Consider the following 27,941-nt stretch of genomic DNA (forward strand, 5'->3'; position numbering starts at 1 on the left):
TGCTCACCGCCCTCCACTCCCCAGTTTAGGATTCAGTAGGTGGAGCCTACTGAACTTTGCAGTTCTAACAAATTCTCAGGTGACGCCAATAATGCTGGTCCCAGGACCACCTTTGATAACCACTAGAACCAACTGTGGCTACCCTCTGTTGCTTGCCTTGACCTATGTACTTGCAAAGAGGAAGTACCTGCCCCCCTCAAAGGTCTTCTGGGCTCAAGCCAGGGTTGAACCATTGCCCAGCTGCTTTCAAACTAGAACTGACTGCACATTACAGTCATCTAGGGACCTTTTTGTCAGCTAAGGATGCCTCGGCCCCATTTCTGGAGAATCTGATTTAACTGGTCTGGGCTGGGACCTGGATAGAAGCTTGTTGGAGCCTCAATTATCATTTTAAGGCAGTGGCTCAATGCTGGGTATTTGCAACACCTGAGAGTTTTTTAAACGATTACCTCGGCCTGGCTCCACTCCCAATGATCAGAATCTCCAAGGAAAGTGGGCCTGGAGTTTTGTTTTTGTTTTTAATTAATAGCACTTGTATGTTTACAGAAAAATTAAACAGAAGGTCCAAAGAATTCCCATATACTCGTTCCCCCATCCTGCACCATTCCCCTAGTAGTAACACCTTGCATCGGTGTGGTATATTTGTTACAGCTGATGATTGATGACTACTGATACGTTATTCTTTTATTTTTATTTTTTTACAGTTTGACAGTTTCTTGTTGGTGATATGTTATTATTAACTAAAGTCATTAGTGTACATTAGGGTTCACTCTGTGTTGTACGTTCTATGGTTTTGCCAATTGTGTAATGTCACATATCCGCCATTGCAGTATCACATACAATGGTTTCAGCTCTGGTATTTTTAAGTTTTTTAAATTTTTATTTATTTATCTATTTAGGCTGTACCAGGTCTTAGTTGTGGTATGCATGTGGGATCTAGTTTCCTGACCAGGGATCGAACCCAGGCCCCCTGCATTGGGAGCATGGACTCTTACCCACTGGACCACCAGGGAAGTCCCAGTATTTCTTTTAAAAAAACACCCCAGGAGATTCATAGGTATAGCCAAGCTGAGAACGACTGACTTAACCAGGAATCAGGAACAAAATAACTGAGAACTTTCTCATGATTGTTATTTTTTTTAATTCCTCCTCTGATTCTCAGTAATGATCAACAGCAAAATAAAAAGGGAGCAGGGTGTCAATTTGAATAAAAAGCAGTAAAAAGATGCATACCCAAACACAACCATTATGATATTATTTACCTGTCATATTGGCAAAGTTCAAAAAGTTTGCTAACACACTACATCGAAGGGTACTCTCAGACACTGCTAGTGGAACGGAGTTTGGTAAAACCTCTGTGGAGGAGCATTTTGGTAGTATCTACCAAAATTGCAAATGTACTGACCTTTGCACTCACCAATTCTACTTCTGGAAATCTATCCTATAGATAAATGTGCAAACTGGCATATGTGCCAAATTGTTTGTAATGACAAGATTGATAATAACCTAAATGTCCAGTGCTGCCAGTGGTTGCAGCTTTGGACGGGGCTGGGGGTGGGAACTACCTGAGGCCTGAAGCTGGTAGAGAGAAAATTAAAACCAAGAAGCTGAGGTGGGTCTAAGGGCTCAACAGCTGCAAGCCTGTTCCTATTAGTCTGTGAACTCCTCTGAGCAACAAACCTGTAAGGAATCATAAGAGTTTTAACTCAAACAGTACAAAAGAGAGATTGTGCTTATTTAACAAACATGGATTACACACATGATGCTGTGTTAGCTGAGGCAGGCTCATGAAACCAGCAAAGACACAATCCTGGCTCTCAGGAAACTCGCAGTATTATAAGAAGACAAAAAACTGTATTTGGAAAGCAGTATTGCTGGTACAACATTGATGTGTAAGCAAAACATACACAAGCAGCAGGGAAATTAGGGGCACCCGAGTTTGCTTTTAGGAACCAGGGAAGGTTCCACAGAAGAAATAGCTTTTGAATTAAACCTTGAAGGCGAAGATGGAATTTGCCAGGCAAGAACCAGGAGCAGGAGAATCTCAGGAAGAAGGAAATCAATGCACAAGACATAGCATGAAAGGGCAGACACCTGGGAACTGCTTGCAGAGCATATCATGGGGGGGGGGTCCTAGGACCTGTCCCCTAGCCTGCCGTGACCACCGTAACTTATCTCCTTTATTCTAGGCTTGGGACAAGGGGGAGGCCTCAAGCCTTGGGATCCTTTCAGCCTTTTAAAATTAGTTTCCTAATGGAAAAGGGAGAGGAGATCCAACTTCAGGGAGAACTTACGGGCTGTGGGCTGCACTTTGGAGCAGAGCTTTGAAATGCCGTCCAAGAAAGACTTATAACAAAGAGGACACAGAAGAGGGTGTCAGGCCCAACAAAACGCCTGGTGTGAGTGACAGCAACCTACTTCCTGCAAAGAAGGAAGATGAATCACTCAGAAATCAGTGTTCTAAACTTCTTTTCCTGTAGCAGTAAGGCTTCCTTTCCAAGGCAGTTTCATATGGACTGTCACCCAGTTTTTATTTCCAAACAATACATTTTCTCTTTTTATATGTTTATTGCTGTACCATTCCAATGCTCATCTATACAAGTAGTTGGATGCACTCACTTCAATGTTACAGACTATACACAAAATACCAAAATCAATTAGCATTACAAAATCGGTAACAAAAAGTATCTGGAAAATCTGTGCAGCTTTGGCGTTTTTAAGCTGTTTTCCAATGTTTTAGACAAGCAAGGCCTTTGCCACGTGCCTTGCACAGTGAATGCTTCACAAACATCCGTTCAGCGATTTTACACAACCAGGTTCCCGCGCCTCTTGGCCGGCTCGCGGAGAAGTTTCCCGTTTCTCGGGCTGTCACTTCCCATACCCCCGCCTCGGCCCGCAGGGTCCTGGGGCCCCGGGACCACCGGGCCGCAGGAATCTGGTGACACTCCATAAAGCACTCGGTGGTCCCGAGCCCGCATGCGTGGCGCCGGGCTCTGCGCGGGGGGCGGGGCCAGCCGAGGCCGCGCCCCCGCCGCCCCGCCAGGTGCGCGTGCGCCACGGCTCCGCCCTCCGGCCCCGCCCCGCCCGCCGCTCCTTCAGGTGCGCGTGCGCCGCGGCCCCTCCCGCGACCGGGACTGGGTCTTCCCGGGCTCGGCAGCTGGTGTCGTTTTCTCTGCGCTTTTCGGCGGCCTGGCACGCCAGCGCCCTTCGGCTCCCGCCCGGCCCTCTCCCGGTCAGCCCGGCGGCGGGGCCATGGCGTGGCGGAGGCGGCGGCGGCCCGAGGCCCGCAGCGGGGCCCGCGGCGCGCTGGCGCTGCTAGCGCTGGCCCTGTGTGCGCCCGGGGCCCGGGGCCGGGCGCTCGAGTGGTACTCGGCCGTGGTGAGCACCGAGTACGTGGACCCGCAGACCAACCGGAGCGTGCGGAGCGTCTCGGAGAGCGGCCGCTTCGGCGAGAGCTCACCCAAGGAGGGCGCGCGGGGCCTGGTGGGCGTCCCGCGCGCCGAGGACCGCGACCCCGAGGGCTGCGCGCCCCGCACGCGCTTCCTCGTGCCCGGCGGCCGGGGAGCCGCGCCCTGGGTCGCGCTGGTGGCGCGCGGGGGCTGCACCTTCAAGGACAAGGTGTTGGCGGCGGCTCGGCGGAACGCCTCGGCCGTGGTCCTGTACAACGAGGAGCGCCACGGGAACCTCACCGCGCCTATGTCCCACGCGGGTGAGCCGCCGGGGCGCGGGGACTGGCGGGGCGTCGGTGCGCCGCGGTCCCGGCCGACCGCGAGGGGCGGCGGCGATGGGCTGTGGCCGAAGGGAACTACGAGGGAAGCGCTAGGTTGGCTCGGTGTGATCCCCGGGGGCTCTTAGGAGGGAGGCGAGCCTAAGGACAAGATTAGATCGTCTCCCTGGGCCCTTCCAAGTGGAGGGAGGTGCGCTGTGCAGGAGGGTGATGGGGAGAACGGAAGAAATTAAAACCCGCAGGAGGAGGATTGTGGTTCTCGCCGGCGGAAAGTCTCATGATTCCTAATCATGGATCCTTGCCATTCGGCGTTCCCCAAAGTCAGGTGGCGCAGGAGTGGAAGCTCTTTCCCAGGGCATTCCAGGGTCTGGCTCTCCCTTCACCATGTAAGGTGGTGGCTTGGTGACACTCTGGCGTCTTCACTTTCATAAAACATGTCAATATTCTGAACTTTTGAGTGGGACAGTCTGGATTCAACTGAGTCAGAAAACCTGGCCTTAAGTTGGGGTATGTTTTCTCACTTGCTAAATAGAAGGTTATAATACTGGCTCACCTGCCAATCAGATCGCTTGACACTTGAGTTTAGTTGAAAATTTTAAAGTTGTGATCATGCAGGAAAAGATCTTGCTCTTGGGACTTCCCTCGTGGTCCAGTGGTTAAGACTCTGCCCTTCCGCTGTAGAGGGCACGGGTTCGATCCCTAGGCAGGAAACCAGGATCCCACAAGACACATGGCTTGGCCAAAAAAAAAGAAATTTTACTCTTTGCCGGGTGACCCTTCCCACACACTGTTCTCTGGGGCAACGGGTTGCATCGTCAAGCCGTCATGAAAGTTTAAAAGGTGCATTTTGCAAGGTTATCATCCTTAGGACTGAATTCCAAGTGATAGTCTACCAATACACGGCAGAGTCGGAAGGCCTTCGAAGAACACTACTTATTCTGAACTTACTGGGATTAAAATCTCTTTAGAGAGTTTCTGCTGCTGCTGCAAGTCAGACATCCTTTTTCCTGTGCTTTTGGTTTTTGTTCTGTTTTGGCTTCTTGAATGCAAGTTCAGAATACCTGTACAATGAGGACAGGAGAGTGACTTTGCATTTGGCCTACTTTAGCAGAACGAGGGAACAGAATTCTGTTGAGACGTGCGGAAGTGAGACTGTTAGAACCACGCTTTCAAGATGTTGACGGCCAGGGCTGGGGAGGTGCTAAAAAGTGGGTGGAAACCCATAGGGCAGGGAAGGGTGGGCTGGATGGCAGCCAGGCATATTGAAGTTGGATGGAGTGATCTGGTAGAGGTGTAGGTTGGAGAAGAGGTAACAGAAAGAGTCAGGTTTTTGAGAAGGACAGCGGCTGGGTCCAGGCTACTCGTGGAGGGGTTGTCCTCAGATAGGAGAGGGGAAATTCCTCCGTTGCAACAGAGAGGAAGTGGGTTTGGGGAGGAAACGGGAGCAGATGTCCCCGTGGTGGCACTGGGCGATGTACCACCTTTGGTGCAATTATTCCAGTTGTCACCGTACCCAAGTCACATCTCTACCAACCTCTCGTGAGAAGTTCTGTCAGAGTTCACACAGCGTTCCAGATGCATCCTGTGGACAGGCACCTGCCAAAGAAAAGAGGGCAGTGTGTGAGGGTTCTCTGGTGCTGGGGCCTTGCAGTGTCTTCTGAGTGATATCGTAATGGGGACTTTTTCTTTTCCATGGCAGGCCCATCAGCGTACGGTTTTCTAAATCTGTTTACTGCATTTTTTGGTAGTGACATTCACGTCCTTCCAGGCTAATTACACTTGTTCTAACCATGGTTCAGTAACCTTGCTTGCTTACATTATTGACACACAATCTATCCAGGCCCAGAAAACACCCAGGCCCACAATGCCCTGGGAAAGAGCTTCCACTCATTATTGACATATAATCTCTCCAGGCCCAGAAAACACCGAATTGGTATTTATTTTACATCTTCTTCCTGTGAGCTTCTGTTGCCATTATCAGTGTCTATTCTAGCCTTTTTACTGTGAGAATAATTCTGTTTGAGAAAAAAGACAAAAGTAACAGCATTAGGAATTTTTTTTTTTAATGTATGAAAGTTCCCAGTGCAGAGTCGGTATTCTCCGCTTCTTCCTCCCGACAGCCCTTCGAGGTGGGTACTTTAACCCCGTTTTACGGATGAGGAAACCGATGACCAAAGAATTTAAATGCCTGGCCCATGGTAACACGGTGATCTATGGCCAGATCATTCTTTGTTGCAGGGGCCTTTCCTGGCCTCTACTCACGAGATTCCAGTTGCGACAACCAAAAATGTCTCCAGATATTGCCAGATGTCCGGGGGCAGAGGGGATGACAGTAGCATCCAATGTTTTGAACCACTGACTTAAAAGGAGGTGAATTTGGTGTAGTGTGACCAATGGGTTACACAGAGGAGACACTGGAAACAGGGAATCCACTTAGACCAGTGTCTAGTCCAGGTAGAAGTGTGAGGGCCTATACTGTAGTGGTCACTAGAAATGGAAAGGCATGACCCTCATTCTCAGAAGGTGGCCCCACTGGGGACAAGGGTACAGCTGTTTCATGGCGTTTTGAGAATGGACTAGAATTAAGAATGGAGTGAGTGGAATTAAGTCAGAAGAGGAGACAACTTTGATGGACTAGAATTTGAAACGTTACACAGAACATTGACGGCAGCTCAGACTTTGCTTTCTCGTGTTTTGTCAGAGTGTGGACAGGGCCAGTGTAAAGCGCTGATCGGCGGTTCTGTGCCGGGGCGCCACAGAATAGGTCGAGGTGGCTGCCTGTAAACTCCAATCCTGATAGTCTCCTCCCAAGTCTCAGAATTTCACCAGTTTTTCTTAGACCTGTTGCTTGACTACTAGAATCCAGTACAAGATATTTTGGATTTAAATCAGTATTTTATTGTGGTTCTAAAATAAATCGTGACTTTAAGATAATATTCTATCAGGACATCTGTAAGGACCGTTACCCTAACGCCCAAGGTTGGTTCCCTTTACTTCGGCAGATGGATATACAACGGCCAGTCTGGGCCAAGTACGGTGCCTGCTTGGGGGCAGAAACGCCTAAGACGTGTGCCGGGACTTTGAGGAATTCCCAGCCTAGTGGGAGCGATAAACAGACCTTTCCAGGCAATGTGGCTTGGACCTCGACAGAATTATATGCACAGGTACTTAGAAAGCATAAAGGAAGGGCATCCGATGCAGAGATAGTGCAAAGATGATTAGAAGTCAGTTTGACCAAGAAAAGTAAAAATTGATGTAAGTCAGACCATTGAAATGAAAGCTTTTGGAGAGGGTCGGCCTCGATGTGGTGATTGTTAGTTAACAGCAGGCTGATCCTTTAGCTGACATCTTGAGTGGCTGTTTAGACTGGCCCTTTAGTGCTGTCAGCAGTTTACTGAGCGCCAAGTACCGGCAGGGCTTAGAGGTGTGTTTGGGGAAGGGGCCGGAATTGGGGTGGAGGGAGGTGACACAGGTGATGCGAAATCCTTACCTCAGGAAAGATGTGCGTTTTGTGTTTGCAGAGCACGGTAAGTAGTCTGTTATGAGTGAATGAAGCCCGATGACCTTGAATGCTGCCCTGTCGCAAATGATCTAGATGTTTAGATTTGAGAGTAGAATGTGTTTCGGTGCCCTAGGAAGAGATGGTACCTCCCAGCCTCCTAGCAGGTGGGATTAACTCAGCCAGTTCCCAGCCAGATGGAGTGCTGAAGCGCAGCTTAAGCTGATGAAGGCATCTGAGTGTGTGTCTGGTACGCGGGGTGGAGCGGGGCTGTGGAACCTTCTGGGTGAAGGGAGTGGCCTCGGAGAGGACTGCAGGCCTGAGGCGACAAGGTGAGGCGTTCTGGAAAGCTGCAAGGAGATCACAGTGAGATTGTTGAGTGCTGTACTCAGCAAACGCAGAATATCCTTGAGCAGGCCGGGTTATGCAAAGCAAAACTCATCCTAGCCCACCAGAAAGACATTTCTGTTCGCGTGACGGCTTCACATTTTGGAGACGTTTCAGTTCATATTTGGTGTACTGTTTCCCCTGCACAGGGAGTCTCTGATAATTCTCCTTATTGGGTCAGTTCAAGGATAATACCGGAAGATAAACCAGTTTTTCAGGTTGATGCATTTGTACAGAAACCCTTCTGTTGGGCCATCACTGTGTGATGCTGAGCGCAAAAACTAATAAATAAGAACTGTAGTCCTTGTCTAGTGAGGGGGCGGGGCCCAGGAAGACATTCTAGCAGGAGGGTAGAAAGAGGTGTACTTCAGAGGCATTGCTGCATCTTAAAAGATTTGACCAGGAATTCTCCAGGTTTGGGGAGGGGGGGGCGGGAGGGATGGAGAGAATATGGAAGTTAAGTTATTGGAAAAAAGAAAACCTGAAAGGTCATGGGATTCTCTAGGAGATTTAAAATGTATTTCTCGCTGCCTGCATCTAGAACAGAAATCTAAGCCACTACTTTAAATATTTTAGCAGTTCCCATCTCCTTCAAGAGAGTGTTGAAATCTACTTTAAATAGTTTCCTAGGGAGGAGGAATGGTACACTAGACTCAAAGGTAACCCTCCAGAATGTTGAAGCTATTGACCGAAACAGATTTTCTTTTTACATTTTTTGTTTGTTTTTGACAAGGTGGTAAGGGGAACTGTTATTTCTCAAGTAGGTTTATGATGGTGTGCTCTGTTTGAGACCTTATGAGACGCCGATGTGTAAGACAGAAATCCAACAGACTGCCTTCAAGGAGTTTAGCGGTGAGGTCTGTAGGTCCTTTTGGGGAAGGGCGGGCATTGCACAGGGTGACCTTTTTCGGTCTAGTGTGATTGGTAGCACTGAGGCCTGGGGAAGAAACACATTCAAAGGGCTTTTTCTCCCCTTGTCCCAAGACTCTGCGCATCTGTGTCTGGAGAAGGCACAGGCAAAACGTTTGCTTTGGCAATCAGCCGTGACTTGCGCTCTCGTGCCACTAGGGCTCTCTAGGACTGGCCCCCGGTACATCCGGAGGGGAGGGCAGGGCCAGACGCGGGGCCTGTGCTCGGCACCCCTTGGGGTTGTGCGCCCAGTGACCCTGAGCTAGTGCATGTTTACTCAACTGCCCGGCCTCCAGTTCATCCCACACGTGCCCCAGAAGAGCCAATCACAGGATCGAAGAAGTCTTCATTCTGAGTTTTTAAATCTAAAGTAGTTCCCAGAAGCAATCTTGCTGCTATAATTAGAGTGTAGCAAAATTTAGCACTCAGTATTTTTTTTTTTTTCAATTTCTTGTAACTTAATGAACTAAGAGTTTCCTAGGTGAAAAATTTCAGATTGATACTGGAGGTGTTTTCCGTCCCAGCTGTCCTGATCATCACTGCTTGTCTGCAGCCCCTGCCTTGAGGTTTCGGGTGTTCTCAGCTCATCCCCCATCTCTCACTCATTTAGACAACAGATATTTATTAAATAGTTACTACGTGCCAGGTTCTACATGAGCCACTGGGGTAATGAGACAAGCAGGATACATTTATGTGTATTTAGTCACTAACCGAACTGGGCCAGTCACCATTCCAAATATGCTCTTATATGATGGTTTCACAGCCCAGAAATCTCCCTTCTTTTGCTTGGGGAACTTTTCCAGTCCGTCAAGATGTACTGACTTCCCCGTGAAAAAGTTCCCTCCCACCCCAGACAAAATGATCAGTTCATTTCCGCAGTTTTCTGTTATTCCACATTCTCGTTAGATAAGCAACAGCCCCAAATAGAAAAATTCTCATCCCCATTTTACAGCTGAACAGATACTTTCAGAGCACCCAGGCAGTGGTTGTCCGAGGGAGATGTGAGCCTGGCTGGCCCTGGAGCCTGAGTCCCCCCGAATGAGGAGGCAGGGCAGAGGCACACGTAGGAGCTGGGGCTTCAGGTCCTGGAACTGGCTTTTCCAGGTGGTGTGTGACATTGAGCAACTCTTTTTTTTTTTAATTGGAGTATAATTGCTTAACAGTGATGTGTTAGTTTCTGCTGTACGATGAAGTGAATCAGCTCTGTGTATACATATGTCCTCTCCCTCTTGGACCTCCCTCCCCCATCCCACCCATCTAGGTCATCACAGAGCACCGAGCTGAGCTCCCTGTGCTATGCAGCAGGTTCCCACTAGCTAGCTATTTTACACATGGTAGTGTATTTAGCCCTCGTCTGTAAAATGATTACTCGACTCTTTCTGCCTCAAGTGTGAGACAGAGTGAAAGTGCTTCAGAGTTGGTTTTCCCCGTTAACACACAAAGGTCATTCTATCATCAGTACCAGAAACCGTAACTGTAACTGTAGCATAGCAACATTTTGTTTTCTGTATAAAAGAGAGAGACAGGTACCTGGGGTTCATTATACTCTCCTTTCTACTTTAGCACGTGCTTGAAATTTTCCACGAAAGGAAACTTTTCTTAATTTATGAAAAGGGCTTTCAGCGTATAAAGCACCACATAATCATAAGTGGTATAAGTATCCTAATGGTTTCTGTATTTGTCTTTCTCAGCTAGGAGATGTTTATTTCCCTGAACGCAGGAAATGCCTTGCTCCTTATTAAGTCTCCCCAGTGATGATGTAGTAGATTGTGTGAGTGCTCAGACAACCGGGTTACTTGCCAAGGAGCACTTTTAGGGCTGGGTCATAGGATCGGCCTCCAGACAGCAGCCACCTGAGAAGGGTGCCCTTCTGGGTTTTCAGTAACTAAATCCCCACGGCCCAGGGCGGATTTGCTACAGATTAAATTTCTCTCTATAATAAAATAGTGTGAGAATGTGGTTTCACTGTAATGCCAGAGAACAGTCTCTAAATGTATTTTGTAAGTTAGTTTTTGAATAGGTAATACGTACACCTGATAGAGAATTTTTCCTGTGTCCAGCTCTCCCCCCGCCCGGAGGCAGTCAGGGTCCCCAGTCTCTGGGGTAGCCTTCGGGGGATCTGTACCGATACCGCCACGTAGACCTCTTGTCCACACAGTTTTATGTGCGGCTTTTTTCCTCTTGTGTCTTGACTACCGTCACTATTAACAGAGCTGCTGCCTCAGACTGTGTACACGTACTGTAAGTTACATAAATATTATTGATGGACATTTATATTTTTATTTTTTTAATAAATATATTTATTTTTGGCTGCATTGGATCTTCGTTGCTGCGAGCAGCCTTTCTCTAGTTGCGGCGAGCGGGGGCTACTCTTCATTGCAGTGCACGGTTTCTCATTGCAGTGGCTTCTCTTGTTGCGGAGCACGGGCTCTAGGCTTACGGGCTTCAGTAGTTGTGGCTCGCGGGCTCTAGAGCGCAGGCTCAGTAGTTGTGGCGCACAGGCTTAGTTGCTCCGCGGCATGTGGGATCTTCCTGGACCAGAGCTTGAACCCGTGTCCCCTGCATTGGCAGATGGGTTCTTAACCACTGCACCACCAGGGAAGTCCCATTGATGTACATTTAGGCTGTGATAGCAAAATTTTAGAAAAAACACTGGCAATAAATATCTTTATGGATATCTCCTGTGTACATACATAAGTATACCTTTGGAATTAGTTTCTTGGATCTGGAATTGCCGGGTCAGGGAAACATGTGCATTTAAAAACTTTCAGTGGCTGTTGCTCTCCATGCCAGGTTGTAATAATTCACTCCCCCAGGACGAGTGCCCGTTTATACTTGCTCTTGCTGATATGGCGTATCAGACTTTTTGATGTTTGCCAATCTTTTAGGTGTGTTTTCATTTGTACCATGACTTTTCATATGTTTAAATCCTTTCTGGGGGGAGTGATCGCTAATATGTACTGGATTTCTTTTGGGGGTGATGAAAATGTTATGGAATTAGCTAGTGGTGATGGTTACGCAGCCTTTGTGAATATACTAAAAACCATTGAATTGTACACTTATTTAAAAGAATGAATTTTATGGCATGTGAATTATATGTCACTAAAGATGCTGTTTTTTTTTTTTTAAACCCATTTGTGTTTTCTGCAAACTGACTTAATTTTCTTTCTGTTGCTCTTTTTCTTATAGGAAGTTAGCTTTTAGTCTTTGTTACATTCCATGTATTTTTTTCCCCATTGACCAGTTGCTCTTTTGATCTTGAGTCTTTGATTTTCCTCTCTTTTAGCCAGTGCAGAAAATTTTTGTTTTTATATAATTGGTTAGTTGCTCAAATCTTTTTCTTTAAGAAGTTTCGAGGTGATTTTTTCACACTTCGAAAGGTTTTCCTTCAATATTACTTTTTTTTTTTTTTTTTTGTGGTACGCGGGCCTCTCACTGCTGTGGCCTCTTCCGTTGCGGAGCACAGGCTCCGGACGCGCAGGCTCAGCGGCCATGGCTCACGGGCCCAGCCGCTCCGCGGCATGTGGGAACTTCCCGGACCGGGGCACGAACCCGTGTCCCCTGCATCGGCAGGCGGACTCTCAACCACTGGGCCACCAGGGAAGCCCCAATATTACTTATTTTTTAATTCCCGTGTTTATTCTGGCTCTTTTATGTTTTTTCTTTTTTATATGTTTAAATCTTGGATTTGGTTAGAATTTATTTTGGCTTAAGTTGCAAAGAAGGGATGCAGCTTTTTAGTCTCAGGTGATACTCAGCGGCACCCACACTGTTTTTTTAAAAAATAATCCATTTTACCCCATTGATTTGAAATTCCACTTTTATCGTTTACTGAATTCTTTTATGTATTTGGGTCTAGTTTCTGGGCTTCTTATTCTGCACCATTCTGGTTGTCTTCATATGCTACTACCACACTGTTCTAATTACTTTGACAACAAAGGCTAGTCCAGGTTTTACTGTTTACAAAGCTTTCCTGATTGTTCTTTATTATTTTTCCCCTAAATGAGTTTTAGAAGCAGAATTTTTAAGGTTTTTAAAATCCCATTGATAATTTTAAAAATTAATTTATAGATTCATGTAAAATTGGCCATTTTATCCCTTTTTTATTTCTCTTATTTTTTTGTCTTATGTCTGCTGGTGTCCTCAGAACAAGATGAAATAATATCGAGCACAGTGGAACTTCTCCGACTGCCTCCCTGAGTTAGTGGGTGTGCTTAGGCATTCATATTAATAGTCACAAGTTGAAATTGGTCTGTGTGGTTCTTATGTTGGTTTTTTGCTACCATGCTTGGTTCTGTTACCTTAGAAATAATTTTAAGGCTTCTTTTTATTTTTTTCAATCTGCTGTGGAGCACTTTAAATGTCATTAATGTTACTTGCTCTTTAAAGGTTTGGGGGTAGAACTCACCTGTGAAACTGAACGGGGGGTGGGGACGGCTCTTGCTTTCTAGGGGGTAGTTCTTAGTGATTTATTCTACTTCTTATGCAATCAGTGTTTTCTCCTTGGAGACCAATGTTGGTAACTTGGGTTTTCCTAGAAAGTTATCCATTTTCTCACAGTTTTGGTTGTATGTGCATGGAGCCATACTTTCTCTGTGTCTTATTTTGTGCTCTTCATATTTGTTCCTTTGTTCTTTCCTGCAGGAACAGGAAGTATAGTAGTCATTATGGTTAGCTACCCCAAAGGAAGAGAAATTGTGGATCTGGTGCAGAAAGACATTCCGGTCACAATGACCATAGGGCTCGGCACCCGGCACGTACAGGAGTTCATCAGCGGTCAGTCCGTGGTGTTTGTGGCCATCGCCTTCATCACCATGATGATTATCTCATTAGCCTGGCTAATATTTTACTATATACAGCGCTTCCTATACACTGGCTCACAGTTCGGAAGTCAGGTAATTGTCTCTTTAACTTTGCTTTTTAAAAGATAGTTTGTAAATATTTCCTATATATATTGCTTGAAATTATTGGACAATATTCTTAATTTCATTATCACTCACAATATTTAAGTATTAATATGGGGTTTTTTGAAATATAAATTTTATTTTTATTTATTTTTGGCTGCGTTGGGTTTTCGTTGCTGCGCGCAGGCTTTCTCTAGTTGCGGCGAGCGGGGGCTACTCTTTGTTGTAGTGCGCGGGCTTCTCATTGCGGTGGCTTCTCTTGTTGAAGGAGCACGGGCACTAGGTGCGCGGGCTTCAGTAGTTGTGGCTTGCGGGCTCTAGAGTGCAGGCTCAGTAGTTGTGGTGCACAGGCTTAGTTTCTCCGCGGCATGTGGGATCTTCCCGGACCAGGGCTTGAACCCGTGTCCCCTGCATTGGCAGGCGGATTCTTAACCACTGCGCCACCACACCAGGGAAGCCCCGGGGGGGGTTGAAATAAGTTTTAAATTAGAATATATTAAACTTTCTGTTCTGTGGGAAATTGGGTCATGTTTCACTCCTGCAGAGACCTTCTATCCTTCCCAGATGTAAAGGGATGACAAAAAAGCAAGGCATGAGGTGGGGGGGACCTGGTTCTGTGTTTCGAAAGAGAACGGGCTTCCCTGTCTCCATGGTGGAGCCACGTTCAGAGCCATTTATCTGCAGAGACTGGTTCAGTAACCGGGGAGACAAGGGCCCTCTGGGTTCCCCACTCACCTGTTGTCTTGAGAACCGCCCCCTTCCTGGCTCTGCAGGCAGTAGATGGTCATTTCTGGGTCATCTTCCACCTCCGACTCGGAAGCCTCTGCCCTTTTAGGGACGTTAGCAGATGAGTGTAAGGAGCCCCTTCCTCAGCTGATGACGTTCTTACCAGTGATTAAACATAAGATTGGTTTCTTCTAAAAGGGACGCCTCTTGCACTGTTGGTGGGAATGTAAATTGATACAGCCACTATGGAGAACAGTATGGAGGTTCCTTAAAAAACTAAAAATAGAACTGCCATACGACCCAGCAATCCCACTACTGGGCACATACCCTGAGAAAACCATAATTCAGAAAGAGTCATGTACCACAATGTTCATTGCAGCTCTATTTACAATAGCCAGGACATGGAAGCAACCTCAGTGTCCGTCGACAGATGAATGGATAAAGAAGACGTGGCAAATATATACAATGGAATATTACTCAGCCATAAAAAGAAACGAAATTGAGTTATTTGTAGTGAGGTGGATGGACCTAGAGTCTGTCATACAGAGTGAAGTAAGTCAGAAAGAGAAAAACAAATACCGTATGCTAACACATATATATGGAATCTTAAAATAAATGGTTTTGAAGAACCTAGGAGCAGGAAAGGAATAAAGATGCAGACATAGGGAATGGATTTGAGGACACGGGGAGAGGGAAGTGTAAGCTGGGACAAAGTGAGAGAGTGGCATGGACATATATACACTACCAAATGTAAAATAGGTAGCTAGTGGGAAGCAGCTGTGTAGCACAGGGAGATCAGCTCAGTGCTTTGTGACCACCTAGAGGGGTGGGATAGGGAGGGTGGGAGGGAGGGAGACACAAGAGGGGAGGAGTTATGGGGATATATGTATATGTATAGCTGATTCACTTTGTTATAAAGCAGAAACTAACACACCATTGTAAAGCAATTATACTCCAATAAAGATGTTAAAAAAAAAAGGTTTCTTCAGACATGGAGTTGAAAATAAGTATTCTTTAGCAACAAAACAGCTCTTAACATGTGGCTGTTGTGTACATTAGGACTTCAGTGGTAATTTCTTCTTTTTAAATTTATTTATTTATTTTTGGCTGCATTGGGTCTTTGCTGCTGCGCGTGGACTTTCTCTAGTTGTGGCGAGTGGCGGCTACTCCTGGTTGTGGTGCGCGGGCTTCTCATTGCGGTGGCTTCTCTTATTGCAGAGCATGGTCTCTAGGCGCGCCGGCTGTAGAGCGCAGGCTCAGTAGTTGTGGTGCACGGGCTTAGTGGCTCCAGGGCATGTGGGGTGTTCCAGGACCAGGCCTCGAACCCGTGTCCCCTGCATTGGCAGGTGGATTCTTAAGCACTGCGCCACCAGGGAAGCCCTTCAGTGGTAATTTCTTAAAATTAGTTTCATTGTAGTCATCTAACTTTGCTTTTTAAATGAAATTTTTCCACATTGCTTATATTATAATATATGAATTTTTTAAATAGTGACTTAAATTTTTCAATAATAAGAATGTTTTTCCTCCCTAAGAGCCATAGAAAAGAAACAAAGAAACTTATTGGGCAGCTTCCTCTTCATACTGTAAAGCATGGAGAAAAGGTAATATTTTCATAGTTTTTTGTTTGTTTGAATTAAACTGAAAACTCAGTTCCTCAGTCCCACTGGCTATATGTCAGATGCTCAGGTGGCCACACTGGCTGGACAGTGCCCACACGTCCATCCTCCACCTGTCAGTCAGACACAGGTAACTCTGAAGAAGCTCTGGTCTCTACCGGAGGCCCTGAAGCTTAAATCCATCTCCATTAAATCTCACACTCTCTGTCCATTCTCTCTGAGACTCCTTTAATTACAGGGAGAAAACACAGGGATTTGTGGAGAAGGGGAGAAAAGATATTTTTAAAACTTTTTAAAAAAGAAACGTTTCACATGGCCAACCTGAGACGTTTAAAAGGCCAAAATCGTACCAGAGTTCAGAAGCATTTTGGAATAGGACAAATCCTATCGAAATCTCGGAACCTCAGGTTCTTAGAGGATAGATTCCTTAAAGGAAAACGGTTGCTAACGCAGGAATAGTTATTCTCCTAATGGTCCGTTTACCGTGCTGGGAAATGTTGATGGCTGTGTTGACATAGATAGCTATGCGTTGGTTCCACTGTTTCCACTTTCGTTTTATCTCCCTGAGTTGTTGAGATCTAGTCCATGCCGATCCCCCAGTCCCCACTCCCCTGTAAGTGCATTTGGGTCCGCATCTCCTCCTCTGACCTACTTAAAGGATTAAAGCTTCAGAATAACACTCATTAAACCTATAGACCTTTGACTTTAAAACTTTGGAATCTGATATTAATGGTTCATGTGGAATATGTAACACATTCTACTCTTGGAATTGTACTGTCTGCTTCATTCTTGCCCGAATGCCTTACGTTATAATAACAGTGAATTTTCATAGTTGGCGCAAGGTCGTGCTTTCTTTCCATGTAGATGTATTAAACAGGAGAAGTGTTAAAAAAAAAAAAAGAAAGAAAGAAAGAAATTCCCGTCTCATGGGAAGATTAACATCTCATTTACAAATCACGAGGGTCCCTGGGGAGAGAGTCCAGCAAATGCCTGGGACAAACTGTGCATTCGGCTGGCAGTTCCGTGACAAGCATGGAGTTTTATGTTCCTCTTGAAATGTGTCTTCTACTCTCTGTGGCAGGAAATCTGTCCTTAAATATGAGAAGACATAGATTTATGTGTGTCTAATTTACTGCATGGAGTCTTTGAGAACATAAATTAATTGATATCCTCTTCGTGTACAGAACATTTTTGAAAATAGGCTTCTATGGACTGTTTTTTGAAAGTTGTCAGCAATAATGGTTAAAAAAAAAAGGGATTCATAAATGGTCCATGAGGTACACAGGTGGATTTTCTGACAATTTTACATTTTAAACTTGTACAGAAAAATACTGTGTTTTTTCTTAAATCTACATTTTGTCCAGTTCTGGAGACTGTATTTTCTAATTTTTCTTTTCTTGTGAACTTGATCACAGTAATGTGTGAGCTTGTAAACCGTTAGGGCAATGATTATTTCACCATCCTTGCATGGCATGTGAAAAAAGGTGATCATGGGTAGTTGCAACATATAATTGTAAGTGCTGTTACAAAGTTAATTTTAATACAGTCTTTGATAGCAGTATCTACATGTAAAATCAGTTTTTACTGCTTGCTTGTTAACGTGTGACCTACGTGGCTAAAGATATTTTTAAAGAATTCCGTGATGACTGTGAAGCTGTGTCCCATAAAATTAACTTGCTAAAGTTGCAGGCACTGATTGGTAGCTCCTGAATCCCCATCCCAGAGTCCTGGGAGAGAGAATCTCATTGGCCTGTTTTGGGTGATCAGGCTGGCCATGCCTACTTTGGTAGATGGGCTGAAGCCAGGTGGGTATGTCCAGGGGGTACCCAGGGAAGTGGGGGAAGGGCTGACACCACCAAAAAGGTCTGTGACCCACAGATTCTCAGAAGTTGAAATTTTGTCACAAGACTGCTTCTTCCCCAGCAGTTTTTGTTTCTTTTTACCTTTATTAACTTGATATATGAAAAAGGGAACTTCTTTTAATTTATGGTTCTTTTTTTGCTAGTGAGGTGAATACATTCAGATATTTAGCTATTTGCATTTTCTCATCTGTAAGTTATAACTGTTCTTTCACAAATTCTAATGAAAGTGCTTTTGTTTTGTGTTTTTAATGATTCCAGAAAACAAGTAGCTAATTAGATATACATTCTTTGTTTGACGTTTGAAAAATAATTTATTTTATTAGAATAAAGCAGGCATTTGCATTTCTACAGCCCTTAAAATATGATCACTTAAAAAAATGAACAGTAGCCTAGAATTTAAACATAATTCGTGTCTGATTAGGTAGATGATGAAATTTTTTCTTTTTCAGCCAAATTCTTTTTAAAAAAAATCCCTTGATAATGGTAAAAATAAATACCAAGTAGAAATTATCTGTGTGTAAATTCAGGATGTACCAATGTAGAGTAGAATTCATCATTGTTTTACCCAGGTTGTAGTGAGTTTTGGTTTTGTTTTGTTTTTGTTGTTGTAGTGAGTTTTACCAAGCGTATACTGTATACTAAGGATATAGTAGATTTTTTCCTCTTCTTTCTACAGGGAATTGATGTTGATGCTGAAAGTTGTCCAGTGTGTATTGAAAATTTTAAAGGAAAGGATGTTATCAGAATCCTGCCATGCAAGTACGTTCTCTTACTTCCTGAGATGTTAAAAAATTACTGACAAGTTTCAGGTTTCTGACCAAAGAGTGAACATGTTTTTCATGATATGAAGACCTTGCTATCAGGTGATATCTTGTGATCATCTCTCCTTTTAGAAAAGAAGCTCGAAGTCTTCAAGGCTCCTCCTGTATTGTTTTACTTTAGAATTGCTTTGCTTGGAGACTTTAGGTGACCATTAAGACCCATTATGTCCTTTTGTCATAGATTGGCTTTTTAGTCTTTTAAGCAAGGCTTCTTTAGGGTCCTGGGAATCTGTACTATCCATTGAGCTATTCAGATAGGTGAAGGCCCTGGGGGTTAGGGCCAGGAGCAGCCCGCAGATGTGCCTCCGGCTTTGCTGGGTTTTTTACTTTTAAATATTTTAATACTTAATGTTTTGAACTAGTGAGCATTTTCCCAGACATTTATTAGAAATGTTATTTTTAAAGACATTTCCTGGTTATGTATCTTTGTCTACTATTTTCTACCGAGATGTCTTTTTTCTTAGATTCGGCTCTGCTGTTATGGGCACCCTGGGTTCGGGTTCTTTTGGGGGTTGTGTGAAATAAATATTCCTCCCTTATTTCATTAATTTATTTTCTTTAGCAACAGGAAGTTATGTTTCCTTTTTAATAATGAGATACTTTGTTAACTTTTTTAAAAAATCGCTTTGTTAGCAGAAAGGTGTACAAAGATTATGTTTTAAAGCTGGTCAGTTTCAATTATACTTCCCACCTATTCGAAGCAGGTCACACGCTAAAAAACAATTATGTCTTGCTTTATGTTTGCAAAGTGTTTTTGTGTATATCCCAGTACTTTATAGGGGATTAAGTTCTCAGGAGTTCTGTAGAGGAAATGAAGGCATGAAGATCAGAATACCAAAATTAATTTCCCTGCATGAAGATGGTGAACTTAAATCTCCAGGCATTTATATGGGTGGGTGTGGTGGATACTTAGTGAATTGGGGTTAGTGTCGGGTGATGGTGTCCTGTAGAAAATTATTAAGATAGAGAAGAATTTTTACTCTAGGTGGGCTTTAGGGCACGTCTTTGTGACCTGGATGCCACACAGTGAGCAGCCTGAGGCCGATTTCCTTTTATAGGAAATCCAGATACTCCTGAAGGCGGAGCTGGGATTGCACTGGAGCTTCACAAACAGACGAGTTTACGTGTGCGCTTATCCTGGTCTCCTTCATGGGGTTTTATTCCGTCCATCCCCGTTTCCTCCTATGATTTATATCAACAAATTTCCGAATAAAGCCCACGTGTTGGTTTTGTTTTTTCACAATGATTCCAGTGGGTCACTTTCAGTTTGAGGATGGAAAGGTCACAAGACAAGCTGGACTGGACCATGTTCTGTCCTTACATGCTGTGATTTTTAACTGCACTGGCAGATTTCCCTTTGAAGGAAAGGTCTTCAGACAGTGACGACAGTAATAATAATGAAAAATTACTGAGGATTTATTGTGCCCAGCACCCTTGTAACCACATCACACGTTTGCTCCTCAGAACAGCTGCAGGGTAGGTGCAGAGTGGCCTCAGGATCTAGTTCAAAGTCACAGCATCAGGACGCACAGCTGGTGTCTGAGCCTCATCTGTGTGGCTCTGATACCCACAGCTGCTTACCTGCAGTACAGGTAGAGAATGTAGGTTCATCACAGAGGAGGGGAAGTCAGCCAATGAGGACAGTCAGTAAAAGAAGAAAATTCATATGTGGTTTTTCTTTTTTTGATTCTGAAAGCGATATGTTCATTCTAGAAAAATGCAGATGCTGCAAAAATATATAAGACCAAAAAATAAGTGTTTTTTTAGCCTGCAAGCCAAAGATGACTTGTTAATATTTTGTTGTATTTCCATTGGAGTCATCTTATAGACTTATATCAGATACTATCAGTTTAGTATTACTTTGTTACTATTAGTTTACTCTTGGGTTACTTAGGCCGCGTTTATTCCCAAATAAAAATACATCCTCGCATGATGTGAAAATAAACCATGTTATTTTTGTGCAGCGAAGGGGGTATTTCCCTCCACACGCCAGGTTCTGTTTAACGTGGAGAAATAGCATAGATGGCTCCCTAGGGTGAACGGATAGACTGGAATGTTGATTTGATAGCATGTAACTTGTAATGAGCAGATGAGTTGGTGGAATGTGTTGTTTCCTTTATAAGATATAAACATTTATTTTAAAACATTAACACATACTTAATTTTTTTAGGCATATTTTTCATAGAATATGCATTGACCCATGGCTTTTGGATCACCGAACGTGTCCAATGTGTAAACTTGATGTCATCAAAGCCCTGGGATATTGGGTTTGTTACATTTTTGTTTATATTCAATCTCTGCACCCCCGTTCTCCCTGAGTGATTGGATTCTGTTCCTGACCAGAGGCAGGAGTGGACTAAATGCTCCTTCTAGCATCCTGGTGGTTCCTGAAGAAATTTTCCTCTTTATTAAAAGTGAATTCTTAAGACATTCCCCAAAATCAGTGAACTAAATTTGTGATTACAGAATAATATGCTAGGTGTTTCCTTAGAGTTTGTACTTAGAGTGGTATCTTTGATAGATGTCGGTGTGACGCTGCAGGGTGTATAGGTGCTAGTCAGTGTCATATAAACAGGAATGACTGTAAAATGTTTGAAACGGAAGGAGCCTCGTGCACAGGTGCACATTTTACACACGAGGAAGCTAAGACGCATACCTCTTGACACCAGCTCTCCCGATGCTTGGGTTTCAGAGTCAAGATGCTGCGGGGAGATTTATCCTGCACCCAACGTGCTCCATCACTTTGTGATACTGAGATGGTCCTAGACCTTCCTCAGAAAATAGAGACGGGAGGGCAGAGTGAAAGAGAGCGCGTCGTGGTAGCCACGCACTGATGCCTTACACGAGTTATTACAGACTCTTCCAGCCCCTATGGGAGGGAAGCGCTGTGACTCTCCTTACTTTACTAACTAGAAACTCGAGCTCAGAGAGAAGTAGCTCCCCTAAGGTCACACGGTGAGGTAATAGGGAATCAGCTTTCAGGTGCAGGCTTGCTTAATTCCAGTGTCCAAGCTCTAAACTACCCTCCTACCCAGAAGAGGGGAGGGACATAGATGGGGGGAAAAGCCCAGATCTTCCTAGATTGTTATATTTTTAGAGTCGTCCTATAATCTATTAATGTCTCAAGATATTCTTTTTTTTTTTTTAATTTTATTTATTTATTTACTTTTGGCTGTGTTGGGTCTTCGTTTCTGTGCGAGGGCTTTCTCTAGTTGTGGCAAGCGGGGGCCACTCTTCATCGCGGTGCGCGGGCCTCTCACTATCGTGGCCTCTCTTGTTGCGGAGCACAGGCTCCAGACGCGCAGGCTCAGTAGTTGTGGCTCACGGGCCTAGTTGCTCTGTGGCATGTGGGATCCTCCCAGACCAGGGCTTGAACCCGTGTCCCCTGCATTGGCAGGCAGATTCTCAACCACTGCGCCACCAGGGAAGCCCTCAAGATATTCTTGATTAAATATAAATAGTTTTGAAACAGAGATCTTTGAAAGAAGTAATTTAAGTATCAAATATATTTTTCTTGTTGCTAAACAGAGGTTTTGGCGTGTTTATTACAGAGGTAGAAACTACAAAGAGGTTTTTTATTATGATAATGATTTTATGTGACTTAAAGCCATAACAGCCTTCAAGGCTGCAGGCCCCCTTCGGAGTATTTTTCATTTTCTAGTTCAGCGTATCTTCAAAAGAGAGCTGAGGGACCACGCACTGCCTTAATAACCAGTGTGATTTTCTGTGAATTATAATTTTCAAGTGCGAGTTCCAGAGGCCTCACCGTAGGTACACGGAGAGGGAGGCAGCAGGACTGTCTTGCTGGAAGGTCATCCGCCTGGATGTCTGGAAAATGAGCCTTTGCTGTAGAATTTCTAACATTCGTTGGGGCGTAGTCTTGATAACTGGCGGCTCTCCCCAGCGTGGAGGCTCACCCCCGACTGCCTCACGCCTTCCTGGGACCGCATTTGGAACAGTAGAACCCAGGGAGCGAGACGGGTGTTTTCTGGGCAGTTTTCCTTCTTCGTCTTTTCCTCTCGTAGATACGCTCTGAAGCTTCTTTTCTTCGTCAGTCATTTTAAACCTGTTTTCATTTCTAAGCCTTTGTGCAAAAGGCATTTCACTGACCTTAGCGTTGAGACTTTCATCCTCGCGAGTTTTGCTTTTCGAAATATATACGTATGTTTCATGTGTTAAAAATCAAGACTCTTCATTTTATATCAGGTTGGATTGCTTTCAGAATGTTCAATTTCAGAAAGCTAGAATATGTGTCCCCAGAAAGCTTGCTTGCTTTTTTGAAGAAATCTACAGTAACTTTAAATCAAACTTAAGAAATTAATTTGTCTTGCCTTTAACTTTTTTTTTTAATCCTTTGACAAATCTGCCATTGTCTTTGGGCCCATTGGCCCCTCCTGCGTTGGATTGTAGAGATAGTTATGACTCTCATATGGTAACTAGTTCTCATTTCCAAGAAAATGAGCAGGTGAGAGCGGCTTTGAAGTGCCTCTTGTCCCTGTTGTGTTTGTTGGCTCGTGGGGCGCAGGCATTCATCAGGGGAGTGATGCGTAAGGTGCTGGGTCTGAACTTGGCTCCAGGGAGACGAAGGGACAAGACTCAGGCCTCCTGCCCGCAGGCTCCTGGGGGGCTCCGCTTTCTGGACTGGTGGGTGGGAGCCGGGCCTGCGGCCCACCCCGCTGGCCAGGGAGGCCTGTTTGAAGAGTGTGGGCACAGAGGAGGGCGGCCTTGACCCTGCCAGCTGCATGTGGGAAGGGACAGGGAGGGCTTTTCAGAGGCACGTCTGAGCTGCGTGTCCAAGGGTTAGTGTATCGCAGGGAGTGACCAGGTGGGGTTTGGGACGGGCAGGTAGTTCAGCTTGGCAGGTATTTAGACAAGTACCTGGAAGAACAGACTAGGGTGGGCTGTGCGCAGTCCGGATGCTACAGCAGCTCGACAGGATTTGTCGGTTGGTGCGTCACGAGTCTGTTCTGCAGGTGTTCGGTTGCCTGTGAGAAGGCAGGGAGCCACGTGGTGCCCGGGAGTGAGGAGAGGGTTCCAGAACACGTGTGGAGCCAGCCATGCGGGCGGCAGGGCCCCTGGCCCCGAGGGCCCCAGGAGCGGGCGGCAGGGCTGAGCCAGGGTTCGCAGGAACACCCCCCCCAACGCACACACCTTCGGTCGGTCACTCAGCAGCAGCTTCGGCCATCACGACACAGCTTTGACCCTGGTGTGAATCAGGAAAGGTTTCTGGATGGCCCCTGAATTTCGAGACTCGGACGTAGTGACGCTTGTAGAGTCTCCCGCTCTGACTTCCATGATCTCCTTTTCTTCTTTGAAGCAGCAAATGGGGAAGCGAGGCAAAGTGGCAGCGGGTAGACACCCTTTCTGGAAGGAAGGAGCAGAATCGGTTATCTTCAGGCGAACGCAGGCACAGTCTGCAGCCCTCTGCTGTTCAGAAGCCTGCTTGTCTCCGAAGCCCTGGCACCTGGCAGCCATTAGGGCAGTCATTCGAGCTCAGGGCTCCAGCCTCAGTGATGAGCGCCCAGCCAGGCTGCTCAGAAAGGCAGCAAAGTGCATTTGTGACGAAGCTCCACTTTCTGTCAATAAATAGTTTAAACGGTAGCATTGTTTGCATCGAGGGGAAAAATGGTTTTTAGAGGAAAAGGATTTAGGTCTTGAAAAGCTGTTTATTGAAGAGTGCTCGTTTTCTGGTGATGCTAAATAAATAAGACACTGTTGAGCTTTTTTGCCACGTTCATGTATAAAAGTAAATATTTTGTATGAATTAGGAGCAAAAGATGATAGATAAGCCTGATCGTGTTACTGAGAAAAGGTATTTTCTTTGCTCTAACTCTCAAGGGAGAGCTTGAGGACGTGCAGGAGACGCCTGCCCCAGAATCGCCCCCCGGGGGCGTTTCGACTGCAGATCTGAGTCTTACTTTACCAGATGGTGACAGAAGTGACGCGGGCAGCTCAGCACTGCCCACCACCAGCGACTCCGCGCCACCTTGCGAGGCCAGTTTTAAAGAGGATGCAGGTGAAAACACGGCCTTGCTGGGTGAGTCTTTTGCGGGTTCTCAAACAAAATGATGTTATCGGTGGTTGAAAGAAGGTGAAGAAATACATAAGGTGCAGAAAAGCATAAAGGAAGAATGATAACCATGACCTCACACCTGCAAATACCATTTTAACATTTCCATAAATATACTTCAGATGCTTTTTCTGTGTTTAAGGATGGGGAGAATATCATTCATGTGCCGTTAGGTGACCTGTTGTTGTTTTTTTTTTTAAATTTTTGGCTGCCTTGGATCTTTGTTGCTGTGCGCGGGCTTTTCTCAGGTTGCGGCGAGCGGGGGCTACTCTTACGTGCAGTGTGCAGGCTTCTCTTTGCAGTGGCTTCTCTTGTTGCAGAGCACGGGCTCTAGTTGCGTGGGCTTCAGTAGTTGTGGCATGCGGGCTCAGTAGTTGTGGCATGCGGGCTCAGTAGTTGTGGTGCACAGGCTTAGTTGCTCCGTGGCATGTGGGATCTTCCGGGACCAGGGCTTGAACCCGTGTCCCCTGCGTTGGCAGGCGGATTCCTAACCACTGTGCCACCAGGGAAGCCCAGGTGACCTGTTTTTTCCTCTTAATGTGTGAAGCTCTTTCTGTATCAGTAGACAGGACACATGATTTGGTACAGCTGCGTAGTATTACATTTTGGATTCACTGTAATTCCTGTAAACCACATCCTGCTGATGGACTTTTGTCATCAGTAACACTGAAATCATTTTGTGTATACATTTACCACCTCTCTGTAAAATAATGAATTGCATTGTTTTAAATTACTAATGCAATTATCTTCTTTTCATATTTGTTGGTTATTTATATTTTCTGAGTTGCCCATTATTTCATCCTTAGCTTCTTTTTCTATGGAGAAACTAATTTTTCATACTGATTCTAAGAGCTCTTGGTTTTTGATTTTTATCTAGTCTAGCTTCTCATTCTTTCATGATTCTTTCTGCCTTTGACAGCACGCTAACTTAGGAAAATCTGTCTCATCTGAGGGTTATTTATTTAAATTTTACTGACATTTGTGGCTTTGTATTTTACGTTTAAATCTTTAATCCGCATTGTTTAAGGGGAGATTTAACTAACCTATTTTTCCCAAATGTTTAACCACTTGTCCATTGTTTAGTGATAATTACTTGTGAATAAGTTTTGATATTTGAAAGGCAAGGCAAATTCCTTCATCTGTATTCTTTTTAAAAAAAGAATTCTGAACTGTTCTTCATTTTTTAAGATTAATCTTAAAATCAACTTGCCATGTGTAAGAAACTCCCATGAGAATTTTTATTATAGTTGAATTAATTTACAGGTTATTTTAACTGGGAAGAATTGATGCTTCTAATTTTGAATTTTGCCATCCTGGAAGAGGAAGCATATTTTCCCAAATCGGTAGTATTCAAACTGAATCGGTTTGTCTTTTTTGTCCATTTTTAGAATCTGGGAGGCAAAGGCAGAAATATGAGAACTTAAGTTTTAAACCAGTACCAGAAGAAGAAAGAATGCATTGTGTAAGAAAAAGGGAGAATGAATTTCAGAGAATGAGGAAGTGGAAAGGTGGATTGTGTAGGAGTTCTCCTAACCAGCTCTCCTGCTGGGACTCTGCCTTGTGAGGCAGAGAGTTCCATTTATAAATGTTTATAAATGCTTCTTGTTTTTAGGAATTCCATTGCTTTGTGCCTAAGTGCACACCATTGTTAGGTATTCCATTGCTTTGTGCCTAAGTGCACACCATTGTTATTTTTTTTTTTTTACCGTTGCCTTCAGGCTCCAGAAAGGAAATGAAATTTGTTTCCTTTAGTACTTGACTACCCTTGAGATATTTCAGGACAGGTAAAACTCGTATCCTCAACTAAATTTCCAAGTATTTGTTCAGGTAATTCATAATTCACTCAGGTAATTTGACAGGTAATTTATATGTCAATGTTCTTTCTACCCTATAATTGGATCGTTTGAGAACTATTGGAAAAGATCAATTCTTTTAAGCAGACATTAGTACTTTAGTGTAGTGTTAGTACTTTAGTATAATGTCTGCTTATAATTATATTAGTATAATTAGTGCAATGTAGCTTTACTCCTAGCTGAGCTAACATTTGCTCAGGAGCGCCTAGGAAATGGATGCGGGGGTTATTAACGGTAGCCCACTCCCTGGAGGACGCGTCTGCCCGAGGGGGCTCCTCTTTTGTCTGCTTGACCTCAGGTCTGATTGAGGAAGTATCCTGTCACTGTAAGAAACCTTTTGTGCTGAAATTATCTTTTACTCCTCTTCCTAGTAACATCCAACTGGATTCGAAGGCTGGTTTGAACCTCTCTGTGCCTCAGTTTCCAGTCTTTAGATTGGGGATAATACAATACTTGTCTCTAGCTCATAGGGTCTATATTGCCCGGTAAATGCTAGCTACTGTTTTCATGGGTGGTGACACCATTGCTATGTGTTTGAAAACACACTCTAATTAATCCCACCAGCGCAGCCTGTGTCTTTTCTATAGCACCGTGCTGACCACATAAATACTCATTAGGCTAATGCCAGAAAACCTCTCATGCTGTATGTGAGGAGGGTGTTTATATATTTCCTTGAGTGTCTGGAATAGGTTGTCGTTTTTCCATGTAAATTTTATTTAAAATTTTCCGTAATTTGTTTCTTGAACTATGATCTCCAGATCTAACAGTGTTTATGTAATTAAAGTTCAGAATATACCAACTAGTGCTGGCTTTTGTTGTTCTGTTGCAGAGACAAGCAGGAGTGACCCTCAGCGTGAAGGACCCGTCTCCTAGCATATAACCTGCCGGCGGTGTCACGGACAGAGCTTGGGCTTGAATTAAAGGACATTTTATTTTTTTTACTTTAGCACATAGTTTGTATATGTGAAAATAATGTACATTCTTTTACCTTTCAGGTTCTGATTTGATATACAAAGGGCTAAGATACTTTATTCTTAAAGAGAATTTTTGATTAGTCTTCATATATTTATCTACTAAAATGTACCATAAGATTCTTTCTTCTCAAGGATGGTTCTAGACTAAGCACATTGAATTCAGACTAGTTAAAATGGAGTTGTGTGATTATATTCAGTAGTTGATCACATGAGTTTTCCTGGAGGAAAAACTTTAGAACATGAAACTTGTAAATGTGATGAGAGAAATCTATCGCTTCCTTGCACCTCTGTACTATAGAGAGATTTCCAAACCTTAGAGCACTTTCATTGTTTTTTATTTGGAGTTATGGGAAAAGCACTGGTTGACTTTAGGATTTGCATTTCTCCCTCTCGTTACCTAATTTCTAACAACCTTGATGGGGAGGAAAGTTTTGTCCATTTTTTTCTATACAAATAAAAAAAGCTACGATTCCGTATTGCGCACGAGCATGAAGTTCTTCATTGCTTGTTAAAGAAATGGAGTAGACAGACTCTGATGGACTCTGATATGGCGTTTTTGGGGGTAAATGGTGAATATACCGATTCCAACTGCA

At 44.4% G+C, this 27,941-nt stretch overlaps 1 protein-coding gene across 2 annotated transcripts; it reads left to right on the forward strand.

Annotated features, from left to right (window-relative positions):
- The first annotated feature begins 3,120 nt into the window (after positions 1 to 3,120).
- Positions 3,121 to 27,820, forward strand: RNF149 (ring finger protein 149). Of its 2 annotated transcripts, XM_060027264.1 has the most exons (7): positions 3,121 to 3,709; positions 13,167 to 13,417; positions 15,685 to 15,753; positions 18,307 to 18,389; positions 20,622 to 20,718; positions 24,290 to 24,488; positions 27,204 to 27,820. In XM_060027264.1, the coding sequence occupies exons 1-7, from the start codon at positions 3,253 to 3,255 to the stop codon at positions 27,245 to 27,247; spliced, it is 1,200 nt and encodes a 399-aa protein (XP_059883247.1). In that variant the 5' UTR covers positions 3,121 to 3,252; the 3' UTR covers positions 27,248 to 27,820. The 2 variants fall into 2 exon arrangements, with proteins under 2 accessions (XP_059883247.1, XP_059883248.1); XM_060027265.1 differs by lacking the exon at positions 24,290 to 24,488.
- Positions 27,821 to 27,941: the final 121 nt, after the last annotated feature.

The sequence above is a fragment of the Delphinus delphis genome, chromosome 12 (genome assembly GCF_949987515.2).
Source record: "Delphinus delphis chromosome 12, mDelDel1.2, whole genome shotgun sequence".
In the NCBI taxonomy this organism is placed as follows: domain Eukaryota; kingdom Metazoa; phylum Chordata; class Mammalia; order Artiodactyla; family Delphinidae; genus Delphinus; species Delphinus delphis.

Bases quoted from the DNA above. Each gene is read 5' to 3' on its own strand.
- RNF149 (XM_060027264.1), top strand. From the start codon at position 3,253: ATGGCGTGGCGGAGGCGGCGGCGGCCCGAGGCCCGCAGCGGGGCCCGC. The intron at 13,418-15,684 runs GTAATTGTCTCT...TTCCTCCCTAAG, and splicing joins GCTCACAGTTCGGAAGTCAG to AGCCATAGAAAAGAAACAAA. The intron at 20,719-24,289 runs GTTTGTTACATT...CTAACTCTCAAG, and splicing joins TCAAAGCCCTGGGATATTGG to GGAGAGCTTGAGGACGTGCA.